The following is a 27,013-nucleotide window of genomic DNA, read 5'->3' as shown; positions in this document are numbered from 1 at the left end:
AGTGAGGCAACGCTTGAACTCTCTGCCCAGGCTATTGCCAGCTGAAAAGCTCCCCAAGACAAAGCCCAAGAGCCCTGCCAAAGGCTTCAATCTCCAGAAGAGCACTTGTCTTGAACCCCCAAACAGCATGTTTGACAGACCTCTGATTCTCTCAGAGCACACCAGTCCAAGTGGTCATTCTGCCCCTGAATTCTTTTTTGGGATTCCTGCTTTTCCTGCTGGTGAAGCATGGTTTGCAGAGACAAAGGTTGCATTCATCAGACCAGCTGAGTATTTGGTGAAAGACAGAGCAACTTGCAACTGTACAGTTCCTCCTTGAAGTCTGAAATGGCAGCACCAACCTGAGGGCTGGTTGGGGAAAACACTTGTTCATTTTTGCCTTGTTTACATGAGTAAACTTAGCAGTGAAGATGTGTATTTGTTAGCTGAAGTCATTCTGATCTCATACATGAGAACAAAATGCTTCTTGAAGCCTTCTCTGTTTTCCATAGCTTGCATTTCCCTAATATTAAGACCTGAGAATTTATTTAAATCACTTGAGATGGGAAGTTTACAAACAGTCCCATTTAAAATACACAAAGGTGGATTCCTTTGGTGCTAATGAAAAAATCACAGGTGACATCTCTTTTTTACTCCTTTTAATTGATCTGATTTGATTGACCAGAGGTGCTCCTTAAGACTCAGCACAGCTGCCTGTTGTGGTTTTCTGTACTAGCAGCTTCAAGCAGTCCCAACCCCTCTGACTGGGCTTCTGTCATCAGGCATTGTTGTCTAGGGCTGGTTGAGGGGGTCTCGGGGAAAAGTTTCTTTAAAATGTGTTTCAAGTAGAGTATCAAAGGGACTGTGGTCTGCCTGAGCACTGGCTGTTTGAGGTGATATGATTAATTCTTGCTTTATAATGTAATTGTCTGCTGAGATGGCAGTATCAAAAACCCTGGCCAGATTCAGACTGTGTTAAATATTCCCTCTTGTTACTTCAAGGTGTCCTTAGTTGTCTGAAAATTAAATGGATTTGACAGTCTACATCTACCAGCATTCCCTGACACTTCAGCTCTCAGATCTTATCTGTTGCCATTTCATGGCTGCAAAACATGTTCCTTGGATTTCCCATGATGAGGATTTAGCAGTGGTGTGTGGGTGCCTGAAGCCAGAGCAGCTGGGCATGGCCAGCGATAGAGCATTCTTTGCCCACCTGCTGTGACCAGGAACTCAAAGTATCACAGAACATTAGAGGTTGGAAGGAACCTCCAGAGATCATCAGGTCCAATCCCCCTGCCAAAGCAGCATCACCCAGGGTAGTCCTCACAGGAATGCATCCAGATGGGTTTTGAATGTGTCCAGAGAAGGAGACTCCATAATCTCTCTGGGCAGCCTGTTCCAGTGCTCTGTCACCTTCCCTGTAAGGAAGTTTCTCCTCATGTTGAGCTGAAATCTTCCATGTTCAAGCTTGTACCTCTTATTCCTTGTCTTACTACTGTGCATCACCCAAAAGAGCTTGGTCCCCCTCCACTTGACATCCATCCCTCAGATATTTATAGACACTGATGAGATTGCCTCTCAGTCTTCTTTTCTCCAGACTAAACAGCCCCAGGGCTCTCAGTCTCTCTTCATAGGGGAGGTGCTCAAGTCCTCTAATCATTCTCCTGGCTCACCCCAGGATGGATTGTCCTGTGCTCCCTGTTAGCTTCCTTCTTTGCAAAAAGCAATGCCATATTGGTCCACAGCAGGAACTGAGAGGACTCATGCTGTGGTGGTGTAGGTTAAGGCTTTTAAGAGGACTTGGACCTCTTTGGGACTTATAACCTGGCCAGAGGATTGAGGATCAATACCACAGACTTTTTTTGAAGCTCAGGGATGCTAACAAAGTACATAGTTAAGGCTCAGTCTCCTGGTCCAAGAGTTTTCTGTCTTTGTGGGTGACATAACTTTGAATTATAATAAAAAATTAAAACTTGTTTTCTTCGCATTGCTGGGAAAGTTGTTTGGGAGGGACATTTGCAGTGTCATGGTGGCTGTGTTTGCAGTCAGGACCTGACTTGGAGGTGACTGCTGTCAAGTTTTATATAGCCCAGGATCTCTCTCAAGAGCTGAAAAAATGAATCCAGCTCCTATCTTTCTCTTTGTAAGCAGAAAGCCTCATTGGGCTAAGCAAATGGTTCAGCTGGGGTATATTTTGCTCACTGTGAGACTGGATTCATTGAGGTCCTTAAGGAGCACAGAGTGAGCCATAATAATGATGGGTTTTGTTCTGGGAAAAGCCTGCTTGTGTCCTGTGCTGCACTTTAGGCTGCCCCTGGCACCTCTCAGGGCTGAGCAGTGGCCATGGTCTGTGCTGAGCTGCTGAACTCATGTGGTGCTGCTTTTCTTCTTCTAGAGTTTTGTCAGCAGCTCTGATAAGCCATTGATCAAAATCTCCATTGAAGTTTCCCAGCATGAAATGAAAGCCCAGGTTATGCATTTCAATTTCTCTTTCTGGCCTACCATCATCTTCCCTTTCCCCTCATACAGGGCTGTGCTATTTTACTGCTGCAGAAAGGTCACAGCAAAACTTTCATTGTATGGCCTTTTGTTTTTACAGTGGCTTGAATGAAACTAGATTCTACAAGAGGGCTGAACACTGACTACAGATGAGAACAGATACTGGGTTTGATGGGTGGTCTGATGTTGATGAAGAATTAAAATGGGAGCAGGGTCTGCAGAAAGGAATGAGTTTCAAAGAAGAATATTCAAATAATATTTTTTCCATAAAAAAAATGAAACAAGCTTTTGATGGATTTGGTGTCTTCGGGGTTTGGTATGGTTTTTTGCTCCCTTGGTTTTTAATCCCTAATTGCCTTCTCCCTCTACAAGCTGCCTGAGGTATGAGATGCAGAAGCTGCACAGCCCTGGGTTGGCAGCACATGCCACATATTGGCCCAATGGCCACTTCCTACCTTTATCTCCCTCTGCAGAGCTGTAATTTTGATTCTTCTCTGTTCAGCTACTGCTTTTATGAAACCTGTAGATTTATTTTTCATGGTTTTTTACCTCCTGTTCAGAATTGGTGGAAATGAGCCAGCAGTTAGTGAGGGAGAGAGCATGTTCTGTGGGGTCTTCATGGGTTAATGCTTGAGGATGCTCATCAGCCTACTTTTCTGTCTGGACTCACAATCCAGAGTTTGAAAAACACAGTGATGCTTTTACATCACTACTGTGGCTGAACCACTACAGCTTTGCTCAAAGAACTGTTGATGATAAAAGAGGAAATATGTTCACATGGGTTGGAAAAATCAGGAGCAGCAGGAAATGGCAATGTTGTAGAATGGTGTATTGGGTATTGCAGGTGTGCTCAGTTAGGGATAAACCAGAGGCATCACCTGGAGCACAGAGGGACTGGTGTCTCATAAAGGGTAACTGTAAAGATGTTCCTGCCCCATAAAACCTCTGGAACTGAGGCAAAAGTTAATTGAGGCTAAATGAAGTGACTGAGGGCTTGTGAGAGCTGTGGAAGGATGTTTGGTTTTATTAGAAAGAGGAAGAAAGAATAAATCCTGGACCTTAGATACCCATTTGGCTCCTGGGTCAGGGATCTGACCTTTCAGAGAGGTGTTTCTGGAAGCAAGAAGTCACATTTACATCCTCTAGTCCCTGCTCCTAGTCAGTACAAAATTTGTTTCTTCCAGTATATATTTGTTTCATCCAATCTAATCATGCATATTTCTAATAATTGCTTTCTTATTAATCCCCTCTTTAAATGTTCCTGTTCTAAACCAATTTCTCTGGACTGTCTGCTTTTCATTTGCTGCAGGGAGTCCTGAGTCCTTACTTGCAATTCAAGATAAGAGATGTGAGTAATGGAAAGGAAAAAGATGTTTCGCAAAATGAGGGATGGTGTTGGTTTGATGCAGTTTAGTTTAAAATTCAGCGTGTAAGGGTAATTTTCTGTCATAGCTGGAGAAAGCTGAAACTACATTTTAAACCCCTTGCCTTTTGCCTGGGAAAAGAAAACCAGGAATGCCATCCTTTGTCCAAGCCTCTTTTTGGAAAGCAGCCCAAGCCAGGGCTCATCCCCCATAGAAGCTGAGCCCTGTGATCTCACAGGCCCTGATTCCACCCTGGAGTTTGACACATCTGTCCAGCTGCAGATGTGAGAGAAAAAGCAGGTAGCAAAGACACATCAAGCAGGAGTCAAAGGCAAGGCAACCCCTGTGGTGACGCTCTGGCATTCTGGCAGGGGAGCAGATGAAAGGCTCAGGGTGTACGCTTCAGTAGCCTTCTGTTCTTGTTCTAGGTATCAGTTTGCCCCCTGAGGAGCAGACGCATGGGGATGCTGTGACTGCTTACTCGTGTTTATGTTCAGTTAGGAGAGACGTGTGAGCTGAGCTGCTTATGGCAAAGGAAACGGATCTCAGGGGAACAATTAATTTTGCTTGGCTATTTCTGAGCCAGGTGAAGCCATAAAATGAACCTATGGGCTCTCCATTGTCTAAAAGGGATGTCTCTATTTATTTTACATTTTAATGCCACTGACAATTTATGGAGTGAGCCTGAATGCATTTTTAATAGAGAATTGATAGGAGAAAGGTGTACAACATGGGAGATCAATAGAAAAGGTTAACGGGCTTGGAAAATAAAAAGGGGAAAAAAGACAGAGAGCTGAGATTTTAATTAACTGCTCCCTGCCTGTGTTGTGATCCCAGAGACGTGGCAATTGAGTACCAGAAGGTGAATCTGGTTGGAATTAAAGTGATTCCAGTCTTATGTTAGACGTGAGAAATGAGACAGTGCTTCCATATCCTCAGAGTTTGAATAGAATGGGTTGCTGCTTGCAACACAAAGCAGAGTTTATTGGAATTAAAATAGAGACATGACCAAATGTGTTGGAGACTATTAGTAATAATAAATTAAAAAAAAAAAAGTAAAATATAATGTATAAAACCAAATAAGAAATGGCAGGAAAAGTAAATATCGTAATCACAGAGAGGTTGGAGCTGCCCCTCCCTTAGTTCTGCTCCTTTAAGAGATTAGACAGCTTAGATTCAAACAAGGGACCAGCTGTGTTTGCATCTTGCTGATTTATCTGGCCCAGGAGTGTTGGACCTTTGGGTGGCTGAGGGACAGGGATGACCTGTTTCCCTTAGGCTATTGGTGTGAGGTTGTGCCCAACTTCATTTACAAAAAGGAGCTGCACTGGGAGCGTTAACACCTCCCAGCTGATGCCTCGGGAGTGCCAGGAATGCTTTTATGAATGCTGGCAATCTATGGACTGTGCTGCAAGGAGCAATGTCAGGGGAACAAAGCACTCAGTGCCACCATCTGCTGTGAGCAGGCTGCCCGGGCTGCAGGTGCTGGCCACTGTGCTCTGTGCTGCTGCAGACCTGTGATTCTTGTGTCCAGGTGTCCCGGAACCAGCGGTGCTGGCAGCTGAGGGTGATGGAACAGGGAGGTGGGAGAGAAGTTGTGTTGCTGACTGAATCCCTACAGAATAAATCAGAGGAGAGTTTTCCTGTGGAAACCAGGACAGGTTATTGAAAGAGCTAGTGTGAAACTGCCCCTTTGCTCTGCTCTGCTGAGACCCCACCTCTAATACCACATTCAGTTCTGGGATCCCCAGCATGAGAAGGACACAAAGCTATTGAAGTGAGTCCAGAGGAGGGTCACAGAGGTGAAACACCTCTGCTGTGAGGATAGGCTGAGGGAGCTGAGGTTGTTCAGCCTGGAGAAGAGAAGACTCCACAGGGAACTTAGAGCTGCCTTCCAATAGCTGAAGGGATCCTACCAGAAAGGCTGCAGAGGGACCTTTCCTAAGGGTGTCTAGAGACAGGACAAGGGGGAATGGTTTGAAGCTGAGGCAGAGCAGGGTTAGACTGGAGCTTAGGAAGAAGTTTCAGTTAGATGGTGGTAAGACTCTGGAATAGGCTGCCCAGGAAGGCTGTGGGTGCCTCCTGCCTGGGGGTGTTGAAGGCCAGGTTGGATGAGGCCCTGAGCAGCTGAGTCTAGTTGAGAGGTGTCCCTGCCCATGGTGGAGAGGTTGGAGTAAATTATCTCTGAGGTCCCTTCCAGCCTGAGCCACTCTAGGATCCTACATACATTTAAAAATGAATTCTCTTCTCTCCAGTATTATACTGCTCTTTGTTTTCTGGATGAAAATGTGATTGTTTCATCTGTAGATGCCATAACCCTCCTCTAGGAGCAGATATTGACATTTTACCCAGCCAGCTTCACAGTGAGCAGAGAGTGCTGCACCTTCAGTTACACTTGCATATCCCGTCAGTTTATGGCCATTGAGTACATCAGATTAGTTTAATCAAACCTGCATTTAGTGCACCAGAAGTGATGCACAATAGCTAGTCTCCCAAGTCTTGGTTTCTTAACCAGAGATGTTTAAGAGAAAGCATTTTGCCTCTGAAATGGATGTGCTATGACTTTGGAAGCTCCAACTGAATTCTTAGTATGCCTGGTCTCTTGTAAAACTCTTTTCCTGTTTCAGTTTATAGTATCTGCTTCTGAATGACTGAAAATAAAATTGTTCTGTTGGTTTTGGGGTTTGGAGTTTTTTTGTTTGTTTGTTTTTAATTTGGCTGACAGACTGAGAGAGTTGAGGTCATTCAGTCTGGAGAGGAAAAGGCTCCAAGGAGACCTTATTGTGGCCTTTCAGTATCTAAAGCTGGAGAGGGACTTTTTAGGGTGTCAGGTAGCGATAGGACTAGGGGGAATGGAGCAAAACTAGAAATGGGTAGGTTCAGATTGGATGTTAGGAAGAAATTCTTCCCCATGAGGGTGCTGAGACACTGGAACAGGTTGCTTAGGGAGGTGGTAGAAGCCTCATCCCTGGAGGTTTTTAAGGCCAGGCTGGATGTGGCTGTGAGCAACCTGCTGTAGTGTGAGGTGTCCCTGCCCATGGCCAGGGGGTTGGAACTGGATGGTCCTTGAGGTCCCTTCCAACCCTAACAATTCTACGATTCTATGACTTAGCAGCAGAAGAGGAGTTGGTGTACGTTCTCTTGTATATTCTCTTTACAAAGCGCATCCTGAGAGACTCTCCAGCTGCACAGTAGAGCTTTGCAATGCTTTCCTGCTGGATGCCTGTTCAGAGAAGCTGCATGTGTTGTATACTGGAAAACGAGTAGTTGCTGTAGACCTGTACCAGCCTGTGCTCCTTGTTTCTTGTGTGGGCATGGGATTAATATTTAATATGTCTGCCTCCCTGACAGCAGCTCATGTGGTAGGGGGGTGCGGGGAAAGAAAGAAAGAAAAAAATAATCAAGCCCTGGAGGCTTATTTGTTGTGTTCAATGCTTTGCTGGTAGAAATATTGATGTAGCAGTGATGTGTGCACATTCCTTGTATCAGGGAATAGCTGTCAAGCTCAAACCTCACTGTGAAAGCAACTGAGCAATGGAACGGATTGTCCAGGGAGGTTGCGCTGCCTCCATCTTGGGGAGTTTTTTAGATCAGACTGGATAAAACCCAGAGTAATCTGGTCTGACTCCACAGATGACTCTGTCTTGAGCAGGAGGTTGGACTTAGTGACCTCCCGAGGTCCTTTACTCTCTTAATTTTCCTCTGATCCTATTAGGTTATGAGTAGCTTTGCAGAGAAGTCAAATCTTGTTCCCTACACTTCCTATGAACCAAAGGCAGATAGCAGTTAGCCACAGAGTTTGGCACCTCGAGGATGGTTATACTGAGCCTGCTCCATTGCTCCTGACTCCCAGGGCATGGCTGTTCTGTCCAGCTCCTAGCAGAGAAGCCTCTGAAGTCCCATTGCAAAAGCAGTGAGTGACTGGGGATCGATCACATTGCCACTGAGGCCACAGGCTGACGGGCCCAGACACCTATAGGTCACTTTCTGCTGTAGCTGAAAGACTCTGAGGAGTATGGCAGGGCACTGGTTGTGCTGAGCTGCTGGCACAGAGGAACAGACCAGTTAGTTGCTGGAGTTCATGGCTTTTATCTTCTTCAAGCCCATGATTAATGCAAGCAAATCATTAAATGTCAACCACCCTACGCTCCTTGAAATGATTTTTTTGCATTTGGAGGAGTTTATCATCATCTGCTCTGGTGACAGTTGTACTGAAAAGCCATGGATTGCCTGTCTGATTACAAACGTCATTACTTAGTACTCCAGAGGTGAGACTTGTTTGTTCTGCCTAGCTGTGAATCATGCAGTATGCTTGCAGTGCCATGCAGGCAGCAGCTTTTTGTAGAAAATTGGTTAGAAAATTATTTTGAAAGAAGGACATCCCTGGCTTTTGAATGTCTGGAAGAAGACTGAGAAGATTGTGGCCATTTGAGGCCTGGTGCCTTTAAGAGCCACAGTGCAGACCTCCAGGGGGGCTAGAGTGTCCAGGAGGTGTACTGGAAGGCGTAATCTTTGTGTTCCATACCCATAAATCCTGCATCCCTATAAAGCTGGCTGAAAAGTCAATCTCTTCCCCTTTTCCCTTTCACAGAAACACAGAATCATTCAGGTTGAAATAGACCCTAAGGATCACCAAGTCCAACCCAGAACCCTACTCTACAAGGTTCACCCCTAAACCTTATCCCCGAGCACCACATCCAAACCACCTTTAAACACATCCAGGCTTGGGGACTCTACCACCTCCCTGGGCAGCACATTCCAATCCCTGACCACTTTTTTAATGAAAAAATTCTTCCTACTGTCCAGTCTAAACCTACCCAGTCACAGCTTGAGGCCATTCCCTCTTGTTCTATCACTAATAACCTGTGAGAAGAGACCAGGACCAAGCTCTCCACAATGTCCTTTCAGGGAGTTGTATAGAGCCATGAGAGGTCTTTCCTCTCTCCACCCAGGAAGACGTCCAGGTTCTTATCTCCTGCAGAGGAGTTGGGGCCTGGTTGTTGGCCTTGGCAATGCTGCCAATTAATTGGGGCCTGGAGGTTCCAAGCCAAATTAGGTGCTGCATCACAATGCCTTTGTGGTATGCAGGACAGAGAGGTCTTGGCAGGGAGAGGGTGTGAAAGCCTTGGTTGGTTTGGCCTGGTGTAAAGGGAAGTGTGTGTGAAGCTTTGGCTTACTGTGTGTTTCTTTGTATTTTATATCCTTTGCTATGCTCACCACTAGGTAACTGTACCACTGTAGTTTGTGAATAGCCTTTCCATTTACCCTCTCCAGTACTTCCCAAATCCATTGTGTGAGTGGTATTCTTCTGCCCCTTTTGAAGCAATAGAGCAATATGTCTGTTCATTAAACCACGACAAAGACTCAATCTGTGGTAAAATTTCTAGCAAGAAGATCTTTGGTACCTCTCGCAAAGAAGCGAGGTTGAATGTGAAATGAATCCTCTCAAAAGGGTGATCAGTCTACAACTACCTGAAGGGAGGTTGTAGCCAGGTGGGGGTTGGTCTCTTCTCCCAGGCAACCAGCACCAGAACGAGAGGACACAGTCTCAAGCTGTGCAGGGGGAAGTTTAGGCTTGATCTTAGAATTTCTTCACAGAAAGAGAGATTGCCGGTTGGAATGGGCTGCCCAGGGAGGTGGTGGGGTCGACATCCCTGGAGAAAAGCCTGGATGAGGCACTTAGTGCCATGGTCTAGTTGATTAGTTAGGGTTAGGTGATCGGTTGGACTTGATGATCTTGGAGGTCTCTTCCAACCTGGTTGATTCTGTGATCAGTATCCTCCTCAGTGGAAATGGATGGAATGGAGGTCTCCTGCACTGCTGATATTCATGCCAAGTACTTCCCCCCCTCTTTTCTTGCAGCAAAGAAGACTTGTGCAGAGTCAGATTTCACTTGTGACAACGGCCACTGCATCCCAGCCAGGTGGAAGTGTGATGGTGAAGAAGAATGTGCTGATGGCTCAGATGAATCAGAAGCAGCATGCAGTGAGTAGCACAGAGAAGGGGTGTTTCTCTGACCCCTCTTATCAAAGCACAGAGAAATTGGAGGTGTTATTCCCAGTATCTGCAGGATCTGTCAATTTCTGCTTCCCTTAGAACAGGAAATTAAGTGACCTGAATCTTTTCTGTCTTTAAGGAGATGGTTTCCAAACTTTCAAATGTATCAGTGTTCAGACTGACACAGGCAGCACTGGCTAGTGTGAGCTTCTCTGTAACAAAATCCACAGCATCTCCACTTCTGCTTCACTTTACCTGGTTGTAGGACCCCTGCTCAGCAGCAGTGCAGGAAGATTCACACTCACATGGGATCAAGCCTTTTGGAGATGAAGATGTGTAGCATTTTGCAGGGTTGCAGACTGGTGGCAGCCAGCACTTCTGTCAGTACACAGGAACTGTGCAAGCTTAGATTCTTGTTCAGTTTTATTTGGGAGTGGGGGGTTGTTTTGGGTTGGGTTTTGTTGTTTTGGGTTGGTTTGGTTGTTTGGGGTTTGTTTTTTTTGTTTTGTGGTGTGGGGTCTGGTTGTTTTGGGGTTTTGGGGGGGTTTCTTGTTGGGATTTCTATTCTTTTTTGAGAACAAATGAAGATAAAAGTAGCAGATGAAAATTGAGCAGTGTAAAATAAATAATTGAGCAGTATAAAATAAAAAATTGAGCAGTGTAAAATAAAATGACAGCTGTTAACTGCAGGTATTACCTTTTAAAAACCTGTTGATTTGGTGGGTAACAGAACATGCTTGATTCTCATGTAGTGCATTTTATCCTGTTCTGCCTCTGAAGGAGGTCTCTTTGTGCTCTGTTGTCCTAGAAGTGTAAAGAGTCATCAGATGTTAAGCTGAAGGGATTCCCAGGGAGATTTTAACAAAAACGCTGATAGGCAGACTTCTATTTGTGTGCTTACTTATGTCTGCAGATTATTCTTGTGCAAACCAAGAAATTAGACCAAGCCATTCTATTGAATTTCCAGTCATGTACTTCACAAATGTATTCCCATGAGTCAGAAGCAGTGTTGGAGGAAGTGTTTTATCAAATTCCACCAGAATGGGGCATATAGAGAACTTCAAAATTAACCATACTCTTATTTTTAAGCCTGTTACCAGTCCTACTTTCTCCCTAATTAAGAAAGATGAATGGGATTCTCTTGCATAAAATGAATGGAATTATGTTTGCAGCTATAACAGGCTATAGGAAAAAAATCACTTCACTAGCTGCATTACCATATTTATGTCTTGTGCGTGTTGGTCTTTCACCCTGCATCATCCTTAGTCAAAAACTGTCTTCTTAATGCTTCTTTCACTACCTGATTGCCTGGAGGGGGGCTGAATAAACAAGCATTCCTTGCAATCCCTGTAACTCTCTTGTCAGAGCCTGGACCATGCAGAACTAAGATCCCTGACGATTTCTCTTGATCATCTTCCATTCATTTTCTGCCCTTTTCACCTTCTTTTTTTTCCCTCTCACTTATGGTTAATCCTCTGGGGAAATCATCCTTAAAACTTCTGTGTTGTAAAAGAGACAAGCCTGAGACCAAACCTTCTGCTTGTGACAGTACAGGGCTGCCATCCTCAGAGGAAAAGTGTGTTCAGTTTTGTGTGATTTTATTCTATTTATTCTTTTCCTGCTTTAAACCTTCCAGGAGACTGCAGTTTGCGTTTCTGTGGTGGTTCAGTTGTTCTGAAAAATGTGGCAACCTGTTCCAGAGTCTCACTATCCTCCTACTGAAGAACTTCTTCCTAAGCTCCAGTCTGTTTTCCCACAGCTTCAAACCATTCCCCCTTGTCCTGTCTCTAGACATCCTCATGAAAAGTCCCTCTGCAGTCTTCCTGTAGGATCGTTTCAAGTAGCAGAAGGCAGCTCTAAGGTCCTCCAGAAGTCTTCTCCAGGCTGAACAACCCCAGCTTCCTCATCCTATCCTCATAGCAGAAATGCTCCAGCCCTTGGATCATCTTTGTGGTCCCCTCTCCAACAGCTCTGTGTCCTTCTTATGCTGGGGACACCCGAGCTGGATGCAGTATTGGAGATGAGGTCTCAGCAGATCCCAGTCAAGGGGCAGAATCCCCTCCCTATTTGACAGAGGCCAATATCTGGCTTGTGGCTAGCTCTCACGAGAGAAGTCAATGTTTCCATCCCTATTAGTTAAAGGCTTGGTTTTGAATCTCAAGAATGTCTGTAATTAGACTTTTGGTACTTCCCTTGTTTTATAGGATTGTTCAGATCTGCAGTTCACACTTAATCACATGAAGATCAAGCAGTTTTAAGCTTATGGCTGTTGATAGCTGTAGGCTTTAATTTGCAGGATAAGGACATTCTTTCCAGCTGTTTTGTATCCTTGTCAAAGTGTGTGTCCTCTCAAAGGCTGATCCCATCTGCTCTGTGAGGAAACAGAATCAACTTGGTGATGCTGTGTCGGTGTGAGCTGAAATTCCCCCCCACCAACAATAACCAGGCTAGCTCAGTCTGGAAGCAAATGAAAAGCTGTATTTACAAGCAGAGTCTAAAATCTACAATGAAATGCAATGAATATGTACAAATATACAAAATTCACAACATTCACAAATATATACAATCAACAGAAAAAGCACAATCGATCTCCCTTTGCTTCCCCCCAAGGGGACCCTCCCAAAGGGGCCTCCCTCTCCCAGGAGCTTCCCCCCCAGACCCCCCTGGACAGAGAAGCACAGTTAGTTAAGCAGAAAGTTGTTAACTTAGCTGCCAAGGTCAGTACGTGTTATCTTCAGCCAGAAGAGAAGAAGAAACAGCAGCCAGACAGCCCAGCAACTGCCCCCACTGCCGAACGCAGAATGTGCCGAATGCCTACTTTGTTTTGGGTAATAGTTCTTAAACATTTCTATCTATCCAATGGAAGTGTTTAGAACAATCAGTATTTTGCTTTCTTACACCCAATAGTGACTTATTTACATTCTTTCACTTTCTCTGTTCTGAACTTTGCAAGGAAAAATTAAAAAGACAGTTTCAAACCATCACAGATGCCTAAACACAGTGCTGCTTGTGGGGTTAGTTCTTGTGTTTGCAGGTCTTCCTAGCACCCCACTGGGCAAAATAGCAGTGAGTTATAACCTGATGGGTTGTTAAAGAAGCAACTGGAGAGTTAGGCTTTGGTTTTAATTTGTACCCTTACGATAAAATGCCAAGCTCTTTGTGTGTGTAAAGTTATGTAGGGATAAAGAAGAGGCTGTAGTGACAAACAGAAAATGTAGTGAGGCAAAATGTGTAATTGGATGTTCTTGTAGGTCCCTCCTTCCAGTCTCATTTTCTTTCTTCCTGATGCAGACAAAGCAGAACTTTCTCCCTGTGGCTGAGGAATGACCCAGGCTCCTATGACTGTCTCATTTTCCTGTTCAGAAATGCAGCACAGCCCCTTGGAGGAGCCTGCACTGCAGAGTTTCCCTAGGGAAAGAAAGGAGCGTGTTAGGAAATGGAAACTTCTCACCTCTGGCAAGATGAAAGTGCTTTATAAAATCATTTGTTTGCTGACAGGCCACATAATTACCAGCACCTCTGCCAGGATCTGGGGTTATTCCCTAATTAATGCAGCACTGGGACAGTGTCCATAGTCTGTTGAAACTCTGGAGGTTTAAGAGCATTGATCATGCTGACTTGTACATTTTAGCAGTATTTCCAGCTTAGAATGTGATGAAAACAAGGCAGGTCCTCAGCACCTAGCCACCTTCTAAACGACTTTTGATTTTCTGACTTTTTGTGGTGTGTTTTTTAAATCCATTTTGTGCTCTCTTATTGCTAGTTAGGGATTTCCTGTCCCCATATCTAATGTTCCATTAAAGGCAACAGCTTGTGGTCATTCACATTTTTTAGATGACCCCTCTGCAGAACCAGAACAACACTTTGCTTTTTCTCTTTCCCAGCTTCACTGAAGCTGCTCAGCTTTGTAGCTAGCAATACCCTCTCTAGGGCTGTTACCCATGCCCAGGTAGCCAGGACAGCATGGCCTATCTCCTGTCAGACAGGTAAGATGGCATCACAGCTGGCTTGACTTTGGACCTGTGATGCTGGCACCTTTTCTGCTATTCATGCAATTGTGGGGGTTTTAAACTGTGTTTCCTTGACTGAGGAACTGTGGTCTGGATGATCAGGGAGTGAGGTGGATGTGAACTGGTTGAAGGAAAGAAGTCAGAGCGTTTTGGTCAATGGTACAGAGTCTACTTGGAGGCCTGTGTCACCACTAAACCTGAGTGTTCTGCCATCTGTCAATATTTCAGTGCCATTATCTGGCTACTGAAGTGTTTTGTCTCATTTAATTAAGGTTTTCAAGAAATGTGGCCCCCTCTTCCATGAGCTGATTCTATTCATCATCAGAATGATTGTCAGTTTGGGGAGAGGTATGCTCTATTACATGTTTGGTTTGCTCCTGCGTGGAATCACAGTGATTCCCAAAATTAAGAGAAGCAGAAGCCTCTCAACTCAGAATTGTTGCTGACCACAGGGAGTGTGAAGCACCAAATTCACCATTTCAGAAGTTGTGTTGATTGAGGTCGGGGAAGGAAGGAAGAATTTAACATAGCAGAGGAGAAAGTTATTTTGAGAACCATACTTAATAAATGAAAAGAATTGGGATGGTGGGCGAGAGGGAACAAAGAAAGCTCATTTAGCTGTGCTGCAGCAGTGCTCCTGGAGGGAGAGGGGAAGAGTTCATGTCAGAGGGTGCCAACTCTCAGTCTCATCTTCCTTAGCAAACTCTTTTTAGATTCAGGTATTGCCCGAACCAGGCCTCTGTTCAGGAAAGGTTGGCTGCTTGTACATAAAGCAAAATGAACCACCTTGGCCTTGCAGGAGGCATGCCAAGAAAATAGCTGGGGGAATAGCAGGCCTGTCCTGCTGCTTGACAGGAGCCATTGCTGCTTCTCCCTCCCTGCTGGGAGGGACAGCAAAGGGTGGGTACAAATCTGGCAGTGCTGAAAGGTGCTCTGAAATGATAATGAATTTCATCTTCTTCCTGCCAGCTGCTTAATATGTAGGGAGCTCCCCACAACTTGTTTCAGAGGATAGCAAGGTATCTGGAAGTAGTGGGAACAGAGAGAGGGCCTCTGTCCACCTGCTGCTCCCACACTACCTCACGAGCAGCTGCCTTGAGGTACAGAACATAGTTTTGACCTCAGAGCATGTTTGAGTACTGAGGATCCCATAATTGTTTGCTGCAGTGTTTATACAGCACCGTACCTCTGGCAGCTACAGAGATGTTTGGATGCTCTGCCATTGGAGAGTACATCGTGGCCAGAGCCATGGACTTGCTTCTCTTTGTTCTTGCTAAATGCAACCCAGTGTGGTGTGGTGATCACCCTGCAGCTGTGCTGCAGACACTGCTGATACGCACAGATTTGCTTCTGCATATGAACAGAGTCCTCACTGTTTTCCTATCCAGTTCCATGATGCTGGGGGAGGGGGAAGGGAAGTAATCTTTCTTATTGAGCAAACAGAGACCTCCAGCAAGATGAATGTTATCCACCTAATTCTGTTCCAGAGCAGATACTGAGCCAGTTCTGCTTTTTCACAAGCAGGACATTTTAAATTTCCCTCTGAAGTATTTGGATAATTTAACCAGTGACTTAAACAATAACCACAAAATCTCTAGAGAAAAATAAACCCAAATGCTATACCAAACAGTAACAGCACTGATGGGAACACAAATTAAAGGGGTAGAGAGAGTGAAAATCTAAGCTGGCAAACTCTTGCCTTAGGACACTGTATGCATAATGAGCTTGAGTAATGCAGGCAGCATAAGCTCACCACTTATTTCTTCATCACATAAGTGACATTCTCCTAGTTAAGAGCATAAATTATAGTACAGAAAGGTATAGTAGGGTGTTACAAGGAAGAAAAAGAGGAGGGAGAAACGTGAATTCACATTGCATTTAGTAGGGGAATGATTTACTAGGGCAGGTTTAATAAGCAGCAGTGCTGGAAATAGGTTTTTAAATGGAAACGGAATATAAAATGAACCCCTCAGAGTCGGTTTGATCCACAGCACCAGTTGACAGTCCTGATTTTGAAGTATGTGCCGTGAGTTGTTGCGGGAGATGTATCCAAACTTGACAGTTATATATTTAATGGGTGTTTTCTATGGTCATAGGCACTGTGTGCTGCTGTTCTGCATACTGATCTCTTGCAGTGGTAATCAGCTCTGTGCTCATTTCTGATCAAGTTGCCTAAATGTGGGGTTCTCTAATTGGTGGTGGTGTTGACAGTGTTGCTCTCCACAGCCTCACAGCCCTCTCCTGGCACTCTGTTCACCCCAAAGGATGTTTTGCCTCTTGTTATTCTCTTTGATGCAGATCTCCTGCATGAGTGAGTCTGGTAATATTACTGTGCTGTTGTGGAAAGTGACTTAATAAACTATTCCCTGCCCTGGGAGAATTTATCCTGGAGAACGGTGGGCTGCCTTATTCAGGGTATCACATACACTGGGCCATTGAACTTCAAGTAGCAAAGAAAAAACTAGGCCAGATTAGCCAGGCACAACCAGATACAAGGTTTTAGGACCTGGGGCAGTAACAGAGAGGATTTTTTTTATCACTATTGTGTTGTTTGCCCCCAATGTTAAGAGGAGCTCTGTTTGTATATACGTGATAAGATAGTGGGGGATTGTAAGTGCAGTGGAAGATGTACATTAAAGACATTAAATGTCAGATTAATTTGTTACAGATCATTCATGTTAATTGCAGATGTCCAGGTGTGCATGTTAACAGCACTCCCATTACACTAACTGGCTATTGCCAGCAGAAAATACAGCAGCTTCTATAGCCTTGGCATTGTCCCCCTGCAGTTGTCACTGTCCCTGGAGCTGTTGGGACCACTGCTCAATTGAAGCAGATGAGGACCACATCTGTAAAACAAATATAGGCCAAGGCATAGCGTGTGGAAGGACTTCCAGAGCTACAGAATCCTCCCAGTGACAAGACACAAGAGAGGCATTCTCTTCTTCCAGATATCCAGGCTGGTTTGTAGGTCTAATGATGAAAGCTTAGATTTGTCAATGTGATCAGATTTATTGAGACAGAATGAAATGGAAACAGCCCGTGATCATCTCTCCATGAAGTCATGGAATCATGTAAGATAGAAGGGACCTCAGGGGGTCATCTAGTCCAATCCTCTGCTCTTCTGTCCTCCTGTTTGACCACTCTTATTAATGGAAAAAATGCCTATAGCTCACCAGGCCTTCCTTTGTTGCAGCACATCTGTCACCTCCCATCCTGTCACTGCACACCACCCCTGGCTCCATCTCCTCTAGTCCCTCCCATTTTGTAGTTGAAGGCAATAATAAAAATCTTCCTTTAGCTTTTTCTTCTGATGGCTGAACAAATGCTGTTCCCTCACCCTCTCCTTATCTGTACTCCCTCATTTCAGATTATTTTGTCAAACAACTGGAAGTGACACAATTCTACAGCCAGGATACAGTTTTTGCAGTGTTAGCTCACCTCACCCAAAGCTCTACTACATCCAAAATACAACTTTAAAGTTAATTCCCTTTGTATGGAATTAATTTAGTCTGCTCCTTATCTTACCACCACACAGATATACTTAGCAAAAGATTTCAGGCTTCTGAAAACTTCTTTCTATGGAAGTGTTAAGAGTACACTAGAGATGGGCAAGACTTGCTGAGGCCTGTTAGCAGGCTCCTTATGGGTTGTGGTTTACAGTGCAGCGCAGATTGCTAGAAGTCCTTTTTATCCCAAGTGCATGTCTTCAAATTCTCACATATGTACCTTTTACTCCTGACTTTAATCATCCTGGCTCAGTCAATGTCTGTTTACTTCCCTAGTGCTTCTGGTTCCTTAGCCACTCTACCTGCTTTGACAACTTCCAGGTGTGTCCTTATTGAGCAAATTCCGGCTAAACTCAGTATCCCAAAGGACACAAAACCATAAGGACTAACACAAGAAGCCTTTAACTTAGGGTAGGGACCCAAATTCAATTTCTCCTGCATCCTTTCCCTTTTCTCCAAGCGTGAAATTATCCTTCTTACATCAAAGAAAATTCAAGGAGCTCAAAGCCTAGCAGTTTATCCCTAGTAGTGAGATAACTTTGTGTGGCTCATGGGCAGTGAATTCCATCTCCTTTTTGATTACACAGCTTTGGTGGCCTCAGCATTTTACTTAGCTAGAGATGTAAATTCATTTCGGCTGTGTAATGGTTGTGCTCCAACTCTATCAGTGCTAGAGAATTTTAAGTAACAGTTGTTCAAAACCAAATGTCTTTTTCCTTTAAAGGAAGGTGTTCAGAGTTTGTATCTCAGAAGTGACCCATTCAGACAGCTGAGTCCAACAGGAAAAGCAATAGAAAACACTTATCAAATCTTTTCAGATGTTTTTATTGTTCTTTTCTTAGGCAATGTTAGGCGACAGAGTGTCTGCTCAGCAGGTTTGCTGACAATACCAAACTGGAAGGCTTGGCTGAGACATCTGAAGGCTGTGCAGCTATTCAGTGAGACTTAGACTGAGAGCAGGACAGAGAGGAACTTAATGAGATTCAACAAGAATAAGTGCAGAGTCCTGCACCTGGGAGGGAAGAATAAAAAGCACCAGCACAGGTTAGGAGGTATCTGCTAGAGAGCAGCCCTACGGAGAAGGACCTGGGAGTGCTGGTGGATAACAATTTCTGCATGGGACACCAATGTGCCCTTGTGGCCAAGAAGGCCAATGGGGTCCTGGGGTGCATTGAGAGGAGTGTGTCCAGCAGATCCAGGGAGGTTCTCTTCTCCCTCTACTCTGTCTTGGTGAGACCTCACCTGGAAGATAGCATCCAGTTTTGGGACCCCCAGTTCAGGAGGGACAGGGATCTGCTGGAGAGAGTCCAATGGAGAGCTACAAGGATGATAAAGGGACTGGAGCACTGCCTGATGAGGAGAGGCTGAGAGCCCTGGGGCTGTGTAGTGTGGAGAAGAGAAGACTGAGAGGGGATTTAATAAATGTTTCTAAATATCTGAGAGCTGGGGGTCAAGAGGGAGGGGACAGGCTCTGCTCACTTGCACCTTGTGATAAGGCAAGGGATAACGGATATAAAGTACAGCACAGGAGGTTCCACCTCAACATGAGGAGGAGCTTCTTCACTGTGAGGGTCCCAGAGCACTGGAACAGGCTGCCCAGAGAGGTTGTGGAGTCTCCTTCTCTGGAGACTTTCCATCTGGATGCATTTCTGTGTGACCTGTGCTAGATTCTGTGGTCCTGCTCTGACAAGGGGTTTGGACTCAGTCTTTGGAGGTCCTTTCCAACCCCTAACATCCTGTGATCCTGTAACATTACCTTGCAAGAAAGTCACTTTTCCAGATAGCATTGCAGGCACTTGCAGTGTTCCCCTATCAGCCTTGAGCTTTTGCTAGTTGACTGTTACAAAGATTTAAACTCTGGCATTTCAATATTTTTTTCCTATTGGTCTAATGTGTCTTTTGCAGTTCATAAATAGGAATGGTCATAAAAGACTTTGATGCTGCCTTTTTACAGCTGTAATTATCTCACAGTTATTTCAATAGGAGAGAACAGCAAAGTGAAAGCTGAGCAGGTGAAGCTCTTGTGCATATAATTATTTAACAGGCCATAAATATTGAACTAGCCAAAAGTGAAGAGCTTTTCAGAAGTCTCCAGCAGCTTTTCACTGCCTGGTGCTTCTGGTCTTTCTCTTCTCTTGCTGAAATTCAGATTGCTTCATTTTTGTACTTAACACTTTTGCTTGTTTCTTGGAGGGGGGAAATCCATGTTTGGTTTACTTCCTATGGCTAATGCGAAAAGGGAATTATTTCTGGGAATCAAAGGCAAAATACAATTTGAAAATGGAAGTCTTTTGCTAACTGAATGAAGCAGTATTGCACTGCAAGAGCAGAGAAAGCTCTGTTCTTAAATGGGTGAATTACAGTGTGAGGAAAACAAGTGAACAGCAAATTATAGTATTTTAACATCTTTGTTTAAACCGCTTCTATGTTTTAGTATCTTAATGAGCTGTATGTTGAAGCTGTGATTTCTTGTTCCACCACCTTTTCCTTGATGAGTATTTTCCCTCTCTTTCTCAAATCCTGCAGTTGCAGGGTTATGTTTTCATTCAGGACACACTCCCATGGAAATCATTTGCAGTTTTAATAAGGGACTCGTGATACTCCATCCTGCTTCCTGGAGGATTAGGGTCATGATTAAGACTGGTATAATGTGCAGTCTCTGCATGCTTTGGTAGATAATTTCTGTCATTTAAACCTTGCACTGGAGACTTTTAATTCTCTGGTATGCTTTCAGTCAGGTTGTGCTCCAGGGCAAGGCAATGGTCACTGACAGCTCTGTAGGTAGTGTGGATCCTCACCTCGTGCCCTTGTGGGGTGCAGTGAGCTGCTGGGAGCCTTCATCGGGGCTTTGCTTTAGCAAGACCTTCCTGCCTTCTGTCTAGGGACACTGTATTAAGTGGGTATGTTTGAAGTGACAGGTTTCAGTTCACCTTTGTGTCTTGTATTTTAACATTAAAACACCTTAAGAATCCTTTGCATTAAAACACACAGGACTTAGCAGCTTTGTTAGACTACACCTGCTTACACTTTCCCCTGCAAATGGACTCTGCACCACTCTGGTGAGAACCCACCTGGAGTACTACATCCAGTTCTGGAGCCCCTATTACAAGAAAGATCTGGAGGTGCTGGAGCATGCCCAGAGAAGGGCCATGAGGATGATCAGAGGGCTGGAGCTCCTCTGCTATGAAGACAGACTGAGAGAGTTGGGGCCGTTCAGTCTGGAGAAGAGAAGGCTCCGAGGAAACTTTCTTGTGGCCTTCCAGTGTCTGAAGGGGGCTACAAGAAATCTGGGGAGGGACTTTTTAGAGTGTCAGGGAGTGATAGGATTCGGGGGAATAGAACAAAACTAGAAATAGGTAGATTCAAATTGGATGTTAGGAAGAAATTCTTCCCCATGAGAGTGGTGAGACACTGGAACAGGTTGCCCAGGGAGGTGGTGGAAGCCTCATCCCTGGAGGGCCAGGCTGGATGTGGCTGTGAGCAACCTGCTCTAGTGTGAGGTGTCCCTGCCCATGGCAGGGGGGTTGGAACTAGATGATCCTTGAGATCTTTTCCAACCCTGACAATTCTGTGACTTGTGGCAGTCATTGCACCATTTTTGTGGCTTGTACAGCTAGGTCAGTCATCTCACCATGTCAGTTGAGTTCTCAAGTGTACTGTTGTGCAAGACTCAAGTTATTGTATGAGGGCTGTGAATTCTCTGTTCCGGCATGAGGATGCAAGTCTACTCGTTTTAGCTGTGTTTCTCCCTCTTTATTTCTTGTAAGGGAGAAGCATGTCCAGCATGCTAGACAATCAGCAATTTGAATTTCTAGACATTGTGTGTGCAGTTGTATGGGTACAGCTCTCTGTGTGTCTTTAGAAATGCACACACACAAGTACCAGTGTCTGTTCAAGCCTTGCAGCAGAGATGTCAGGCCTGTGTGGAATGTGAGCGAGGAGCAGTGATTAACAAACTGAATTCTGCTAGAATGTATGTTTCTGCTTCAGTTCCTGCCTCTAAACACATTGCAGGTGTCAAACTTGGAGCTGAGTTAGGTGAACTAGCAGGGATATTTGTAATGAAGTACAGGTGTAGGTGGTAGGGGAAAGCCTTTTCTTCTCAGCCACAGGTCTCCACTCTGTTCTTGTGCAACAGCCTGAACACATTTAATTAAAATTGCTGTCTAGGCTGCTTGTTCCATCCTCTGAAAACGAGAGCAGGTGGGGGTTTCTTTGTATGTGTATAAAAAAGATGAAATGTTCACTCCCAGATGAGAAGCACAATTATTTCTGAAACATACTCACTCTTACATGTGCAAAAGAAAGTAAGGCTGAAAATGCTTTGCTGCTATTTAATAATTAACTCTGTATCCCTCTGCTGAATCCTTTTTTTGCTCTGTTCTTCATGTTCTGTTGGTCCCTTTGTGCAGCAGTTCATTTGTTGATGCCTTTAACACCTCAGAAGAGTTGTCAGCTTAGTGTGAAAAAGCAGCACCTTCATTTGGTCTGAGCTCAGGTCTAGATGCAGCAATTGCCTCTTTGTGACCATGCAGCTGAGCAGCAGTGGCTTGGGATAATGCAGAAAGCAGGGCACCACATTTAGGTTTTTGCTTTATGATAGCAATTTGTGATATTCAGTTCTCAGAGAGGAAATGCCACAATGGCAGACACAAGGTGAGATGCCAGTGTTGCAGCATACTTAGGCAAACTCCTTGTTTAAATTAAAAAAAGGTGCAGGCTTTGGGGAGCAGGGAAAAAAAACATGTTTTATGATGGATTCTGGCAGTTTCCTGGAGACTTATCTAGTTTTTCCTTCTATTTGTATCTCTAATCCTGGCAGGTTTCATTATGTTTGCTCATCTAGGGACCTTTTGTGCCTTTATTTCCCCCCTTGATGAGCAGCACTTTTACAGCCATAATCTCTTTTACAAACGGGTATGGTCTCAAGTGCTGCTCCTCTCCTTTATCGTTCGTAGGATTTTGTCCCCGTAGCGTCTTGCGGGGCTCTTTCCTCCCTGTTTTGATTAGAATGGGAGTTAATCTCTGCGAATAAGAGAAACAAAATGAGCCTGGGAAGAGGGAGAATGAAAGAGCAGCTGCTGACAGAGAGGCTGGGACACCCACCCCCCCCACCCCCCCCCCCCACGGTCGTGTGCCGGACTCCTGGGCACAGCTAAGAGCCTTGTGAAGAGGCTGCGTTTTCATGGCTGTTTGCAAGCAGCAGGCTCTCCATGCAGCCCAGCGTGCAGCCTGGGAGCGTTCCCGCTTCCCAGCGCCCGGGGCATGGAGCTGCTTCTGGACTAGCCAGGGAGAAAGGGAAGGAGCCAGCCTGCACACGAGCACTTGTACATCAACCTTCACCCCACGCCCCCCAGACTCCTTTGCACCGGAGCATCTGCAGAGCTGGCACTGCCTGCGCCGACCTGGTCTCCCCTGAGATCCTGGTACATGTGGGTGGTCTGGGCTGGCATTGGCTGCAGAGCACCTGCTGGGCTGACAGGACACTGGTGTTTGGGTAAAGGTGGTGGCTGCTCAATTAGTAGCCTGACGTGGTGGAAAACTCCGATGATGGACTCCTCCCTGTGACTCTGGCCATGTGTTTAATGCTATTTGAGCTTTTCAGAGCAGGAAGCTGAAAAGCTGCTCTGCTAATCAGGTACCTCTAAGTGCCACCACATGTTTCACTTCTGAAATGTTTGATTGCTTACATGCTTGGATGCAGCATGTTAATCGGGCTGCTTCAGCTGAAAATTACTGGGAGGAAGGAAGATAAAAAGCTATTGGTAAAAATTTTCTATTCTTCTAGTTTTATTAGAGTTTTTATATAGTTTATGCAAAATGAAAAAAAAAAAACACAACAAACCCACTATGTAATAATAGATTAATTTAATTAAACCTCTGAGGAAAAATTAGAATGGGCTTTGGAAGAAGTAATTCAAATCTCTCAACTAGTCAGATACAGTGTTTTGGGTTTTTACAAAGGAAAAACATGTCTAAGTTTCTAGTAGGGCTTTTGATTATTTTAATCAATGGTTTCTGCCCAGCTTGCACAATATGTTCATTTGTAGGAAACAGCAGCACTGTAGAAGATCACAATAGAACAATCTATGGGTTTGCTTGTAATTAAAGTTCCATTCTGCTTCCATAATAACCTAACTGCTTATCTGATGTGAAAGTGGGAGAAACAGTTCCTCATCCATTATATTCAAGCCAGACAGCAAACTAAACTGATTCTAAGGGATTGGAGAAACATTTTCCACCTTAAAATCACATTTTTTAAAAAATCCTGGCTGCACTTAACTACTTTACTATGAACCCCTTCTGAACTGTGCTTTGATAACCACTAAACACTTTAGAAACCATGATTAAATGTGGTGGTTATTGCAGCAGCAAGGACATGAGGTGCTTCAGAAGAGCAGATCAAACACTGGTCCTGTGATGGCCTTCACCATTCCCCTGGCAACTGCATTTGCAGCAGAGCATTGCTGAAGCAGTCAGGTTCTGCCCAGGCCTCTGCAGCTGCCTTCTGCACAGAGCTTACAGTCCTGCTTGAAGATACTTTCATGAGGGCTTGAAAAGTGGATTTTCTAGCAGAACAGGCTCAAAAGAAGCAAGAAGTCTAATCAGAGTGATAGCAGGAGGAGTGGAACAAAGATTATACTAATGAGGTCAGAAGGGTCCTTCATCCTGAGGCCAAGCATGGCTATGTACATAGATATTTAACAGATACATAGATGTAGGACTCTGTTAACAAGACTGTTGGAGACTGGCAAAAGTAGCCTGTGAGAGTGGATTTGAGGAAGGGAGCACAAGCAAGAGGCAGAAGAGAATGCTCTGTGTGGAGGGCAGGGTGAGCAGCAGTTAAGGTAGGTGGGCAAAAGGAAGGGGTGGGGTGGAAACAGAAATCTGGTGCCATTGGTGGAGCACAGCTGCTTCTGCTTTCCACACTGAGCTGCTGGTAGCAAATTAAGATACTAATACATGTTTCTTAGGGGACTTGCATGATACTGCTCAGGAAAGCTGTTGAGATGCAAGTCTGGAGGTTTTTTGGCTCTGCCGCTGTCTCATGGTGGGACCATGAATGTGTGAAGTGCTTTTTAAAGTGTTGCAAACTTCAAAACAAAGTGGTGCAGGTTTGTCAAAGTTGTTCACAGTGGTGCTGCTGAGTCCAGCTAGCTGGTTGGAGTACATCTGTTGATTATATTCCTCTTTGAATAGACAGCAGTTAATAACAGGGCTATGAGCTGTGGTTAGATTTTACCAAGAGGTTAAAAGCACTTGACAGTGGCACTCTTCTTGGGTTAATTTCTTTGCCAGGTTTTTATTAACTGAGTAAAAGCTGAGCACTTTTTAAGTGAAATGTTGCTATTTCAAAGCTCTTTACTGATTGATTTATATTTTCCCATAATTCTTAAGCAATATACTTTTCTTAAGTTAACATTTCCTGTGCTTCTTAGAAAAAGAGCAAAGCCTGGATGTTCAGAAGTGCACAAGGAAATATCCAAAGGGGCTCGACTGAGACTTTTGAAAAAGAAATGATCAGTTTTTGAATGCAGCTTGTTTGGATGCCTCAGTGCAGGCAGTTTCTTCTAAGCTGAATGTCCTAAATTTATGGCTTTTAGGAAGCATTTGCAGACTTTGCTACTTAGTGCTAGTGGGAAGGGAGGCATCTGGCCATATCCATGCTTTAATACAATGTGCATGCATCAGTAGTTTAGTGAGAGCAGTGAAGTGCACAGGCCCTGACAAAGCTTAAGCAACTTGTTCAAAACCATCCGTGTGAAAGTTTATTTAAAAAAAATAAAATGGGGGTTTGAATCTGTGTAGCCTTCAGACACAGATCATCCCTTCCATATGTGCACTCAGGTTTTGCATCATGGTGTTCTGATGCATGCTATAGTTGGACTTCATTGTCCTCAGAATTGAAGGTCACTATTGCAACTTCCATCTGCTCTTGGACTGGTACAAATCCAGGCTGGGTGCAGAGTGGGTTGAGAGTAGCTCTGAAGAAAGAGATTTGGGGATGTCGATGCTGAAAAGCTCCCCAGGAGCCAGCAGTGCCCTCGTGCAGCCCAGAAAGCAGCTGTGTGCTGGGCTGCAGCAAGAGAAGTGTGGCCAACAGGGCAAGAGAGGGGATTCTGACCCTTTGCTCTGCTGTGACCCCACCTCCAATGCTGCCTCCAGTTCTGGTGTCCCCAGCATAAGAAAAACACAGAGCTGTTGGAGAGAGTCCAGAGGAGGGCCACAAAGATGATCTTAGAAAGAAGTTCTGTACAAGGGTGATGAGATTCTGGAACAGGCTGTCCAGGGAGGTTGTGGATGCCTCCTCCCTAGGGGTGTTGAAGGCCAGGTTGGATGAGGCCTTGAGCAGCTGAGTCTAGTTGAGAGGTGTCCCTGCCCATGGCAGGGGGGTTGGAGTAGATGATCTCTGAGAGGTCCCTTCCGACCTGAGCCATTCTGTGATTCTAGGACTGTTAAGTTGTCTAGAAGTCAGCCCATGGTTGCAGAACAGCAGTATGATGTTGTCTCAGTACCAGTCTTTGCTCACTGTGTTCTGTTCCTTGATACCTTTTGTTAGCCAGTGATCTTGGCTGTCAAGCTTTAAGGAGAAATGTTTAGGCAGTGTTGGATGTCAGGATTATGGAGAAAAAGCAGAATTTTGTATTTTCTTCTTTTTCTTTTCTTCCATTGCCAGACCTGTGCTGGTGTAAACATATTACATCTTGTTTCCATTTGAAATGCAGAATCATCCTTTAAAACGATGCTTGCAGTGAAAAACAGGACAAGTAACCCACCTGAACTGTTGGTGGCCTCAGGTTGCTGCTGGGGTGGGTTCTGAGCAGTTGGAGTGCTAATGTGCAAGGTTCTTTGTTTCTCTGATAGTGGCCATTGCACTGTGCTTGTGCATAGCAGATTCTAGACACTTGTCTCTAAGTTCTGCATTCCAGTTCCTTCCCAGAGACTCCTGAGCAAGGAGTTTCCATGTTTGAGACTCTTCTCTGAGGTGGGAGTCCATGGTGTTTTCATCATAGGGCATAAAATATTTATTCTTATTTTTAAAGGTTGGCTTCAGGAGACAATCTGTGATGTGACTGCATTTAGTAACATAAATCAAAGTTCTCTCCTTTTTGCATCTATTTAAGAAGCCAGGAGGAGTTAGTCATGGTGCTTTCTAAATACCAGGAAGACGACCACTGTGAAAACATTTCAAAAGGAGATAGCTTGAAGCTGTAGAATGATGTTTAGAAAAGACCAATTAAAACTAAACAAAGCAGTCCCCATTATACAGAATAAATGGTGGAGAGAGCTCTAAAATCACACCAAAAAAAAAAAGAGACAAAGTCTGGGATTTGGATTCTTGAGAAAAATCTGTTCAATGTTCATGCAAAATAAGGAGCTTCACAGCAGTGGGATCAGCTCTCACCTTTTCATGGCCTAAGGACATGTGTATTCTTCTCCTTCACTTGGATGTTTTTTCATTCATCTCTTAGGATCCTGGCTTGGAAGAAGTGGTTGGGTTGTTGGTTTTTTTTCCTGAAGAGTGTAAAGCAGCTGCCACTAGAAGCTGTTGTGTAACATATGTCCCAGGGAAAGTGAATACATCCCTGTCTGCTCATCAAATTTGAGAACTGGAGCTGATGTTTCTGGCTTTCAAGACACGCTTTCCTCTCCG

The 27,013-nt window shown here is 44.5% G+C and overlaps 1 protein-coding gene across 1 annotated transcript in view; it reads left to right on the top strand.

Moving 5' to 3' along the window:
• LRP8 (LDL receptor related protein 8) overlaps positions 1-27,013 on the top strand; it is a 242,123-nt gene that overhangs the window by 138,750 nt on the left and 76,360 nt on the right. The window contains exon 3 of the mRNA XM_054384667.1: positions 9,705-9,827. Within this exon, the coding sequence (XP_054240642.1) occupies positions 9,705-9,827 (123 nt within the window). The remainder of the gene's footprint in view (positions 1-9,704; positions 9,828-27,013) is intronic.

The sequence above is a fragment of the Indicator indicator genome, chromosome 10 (genome assembly GCF_027791375.1).
Source record: "Indicator indicator isolate 239-I01 chromosome 10, UM_Iind_1.1, whole genome shotgun sequence".
NCBI classification, from domain to species: domain Eukaryota; kingdom Metazoa; phylum Chordata; class Aves; order Piciformes; family Indicatoridae; genus Indicator; species Indicator indicator.
This window is presented reverse-complemented; position numbering and strand designations above follow the sequence as displayed.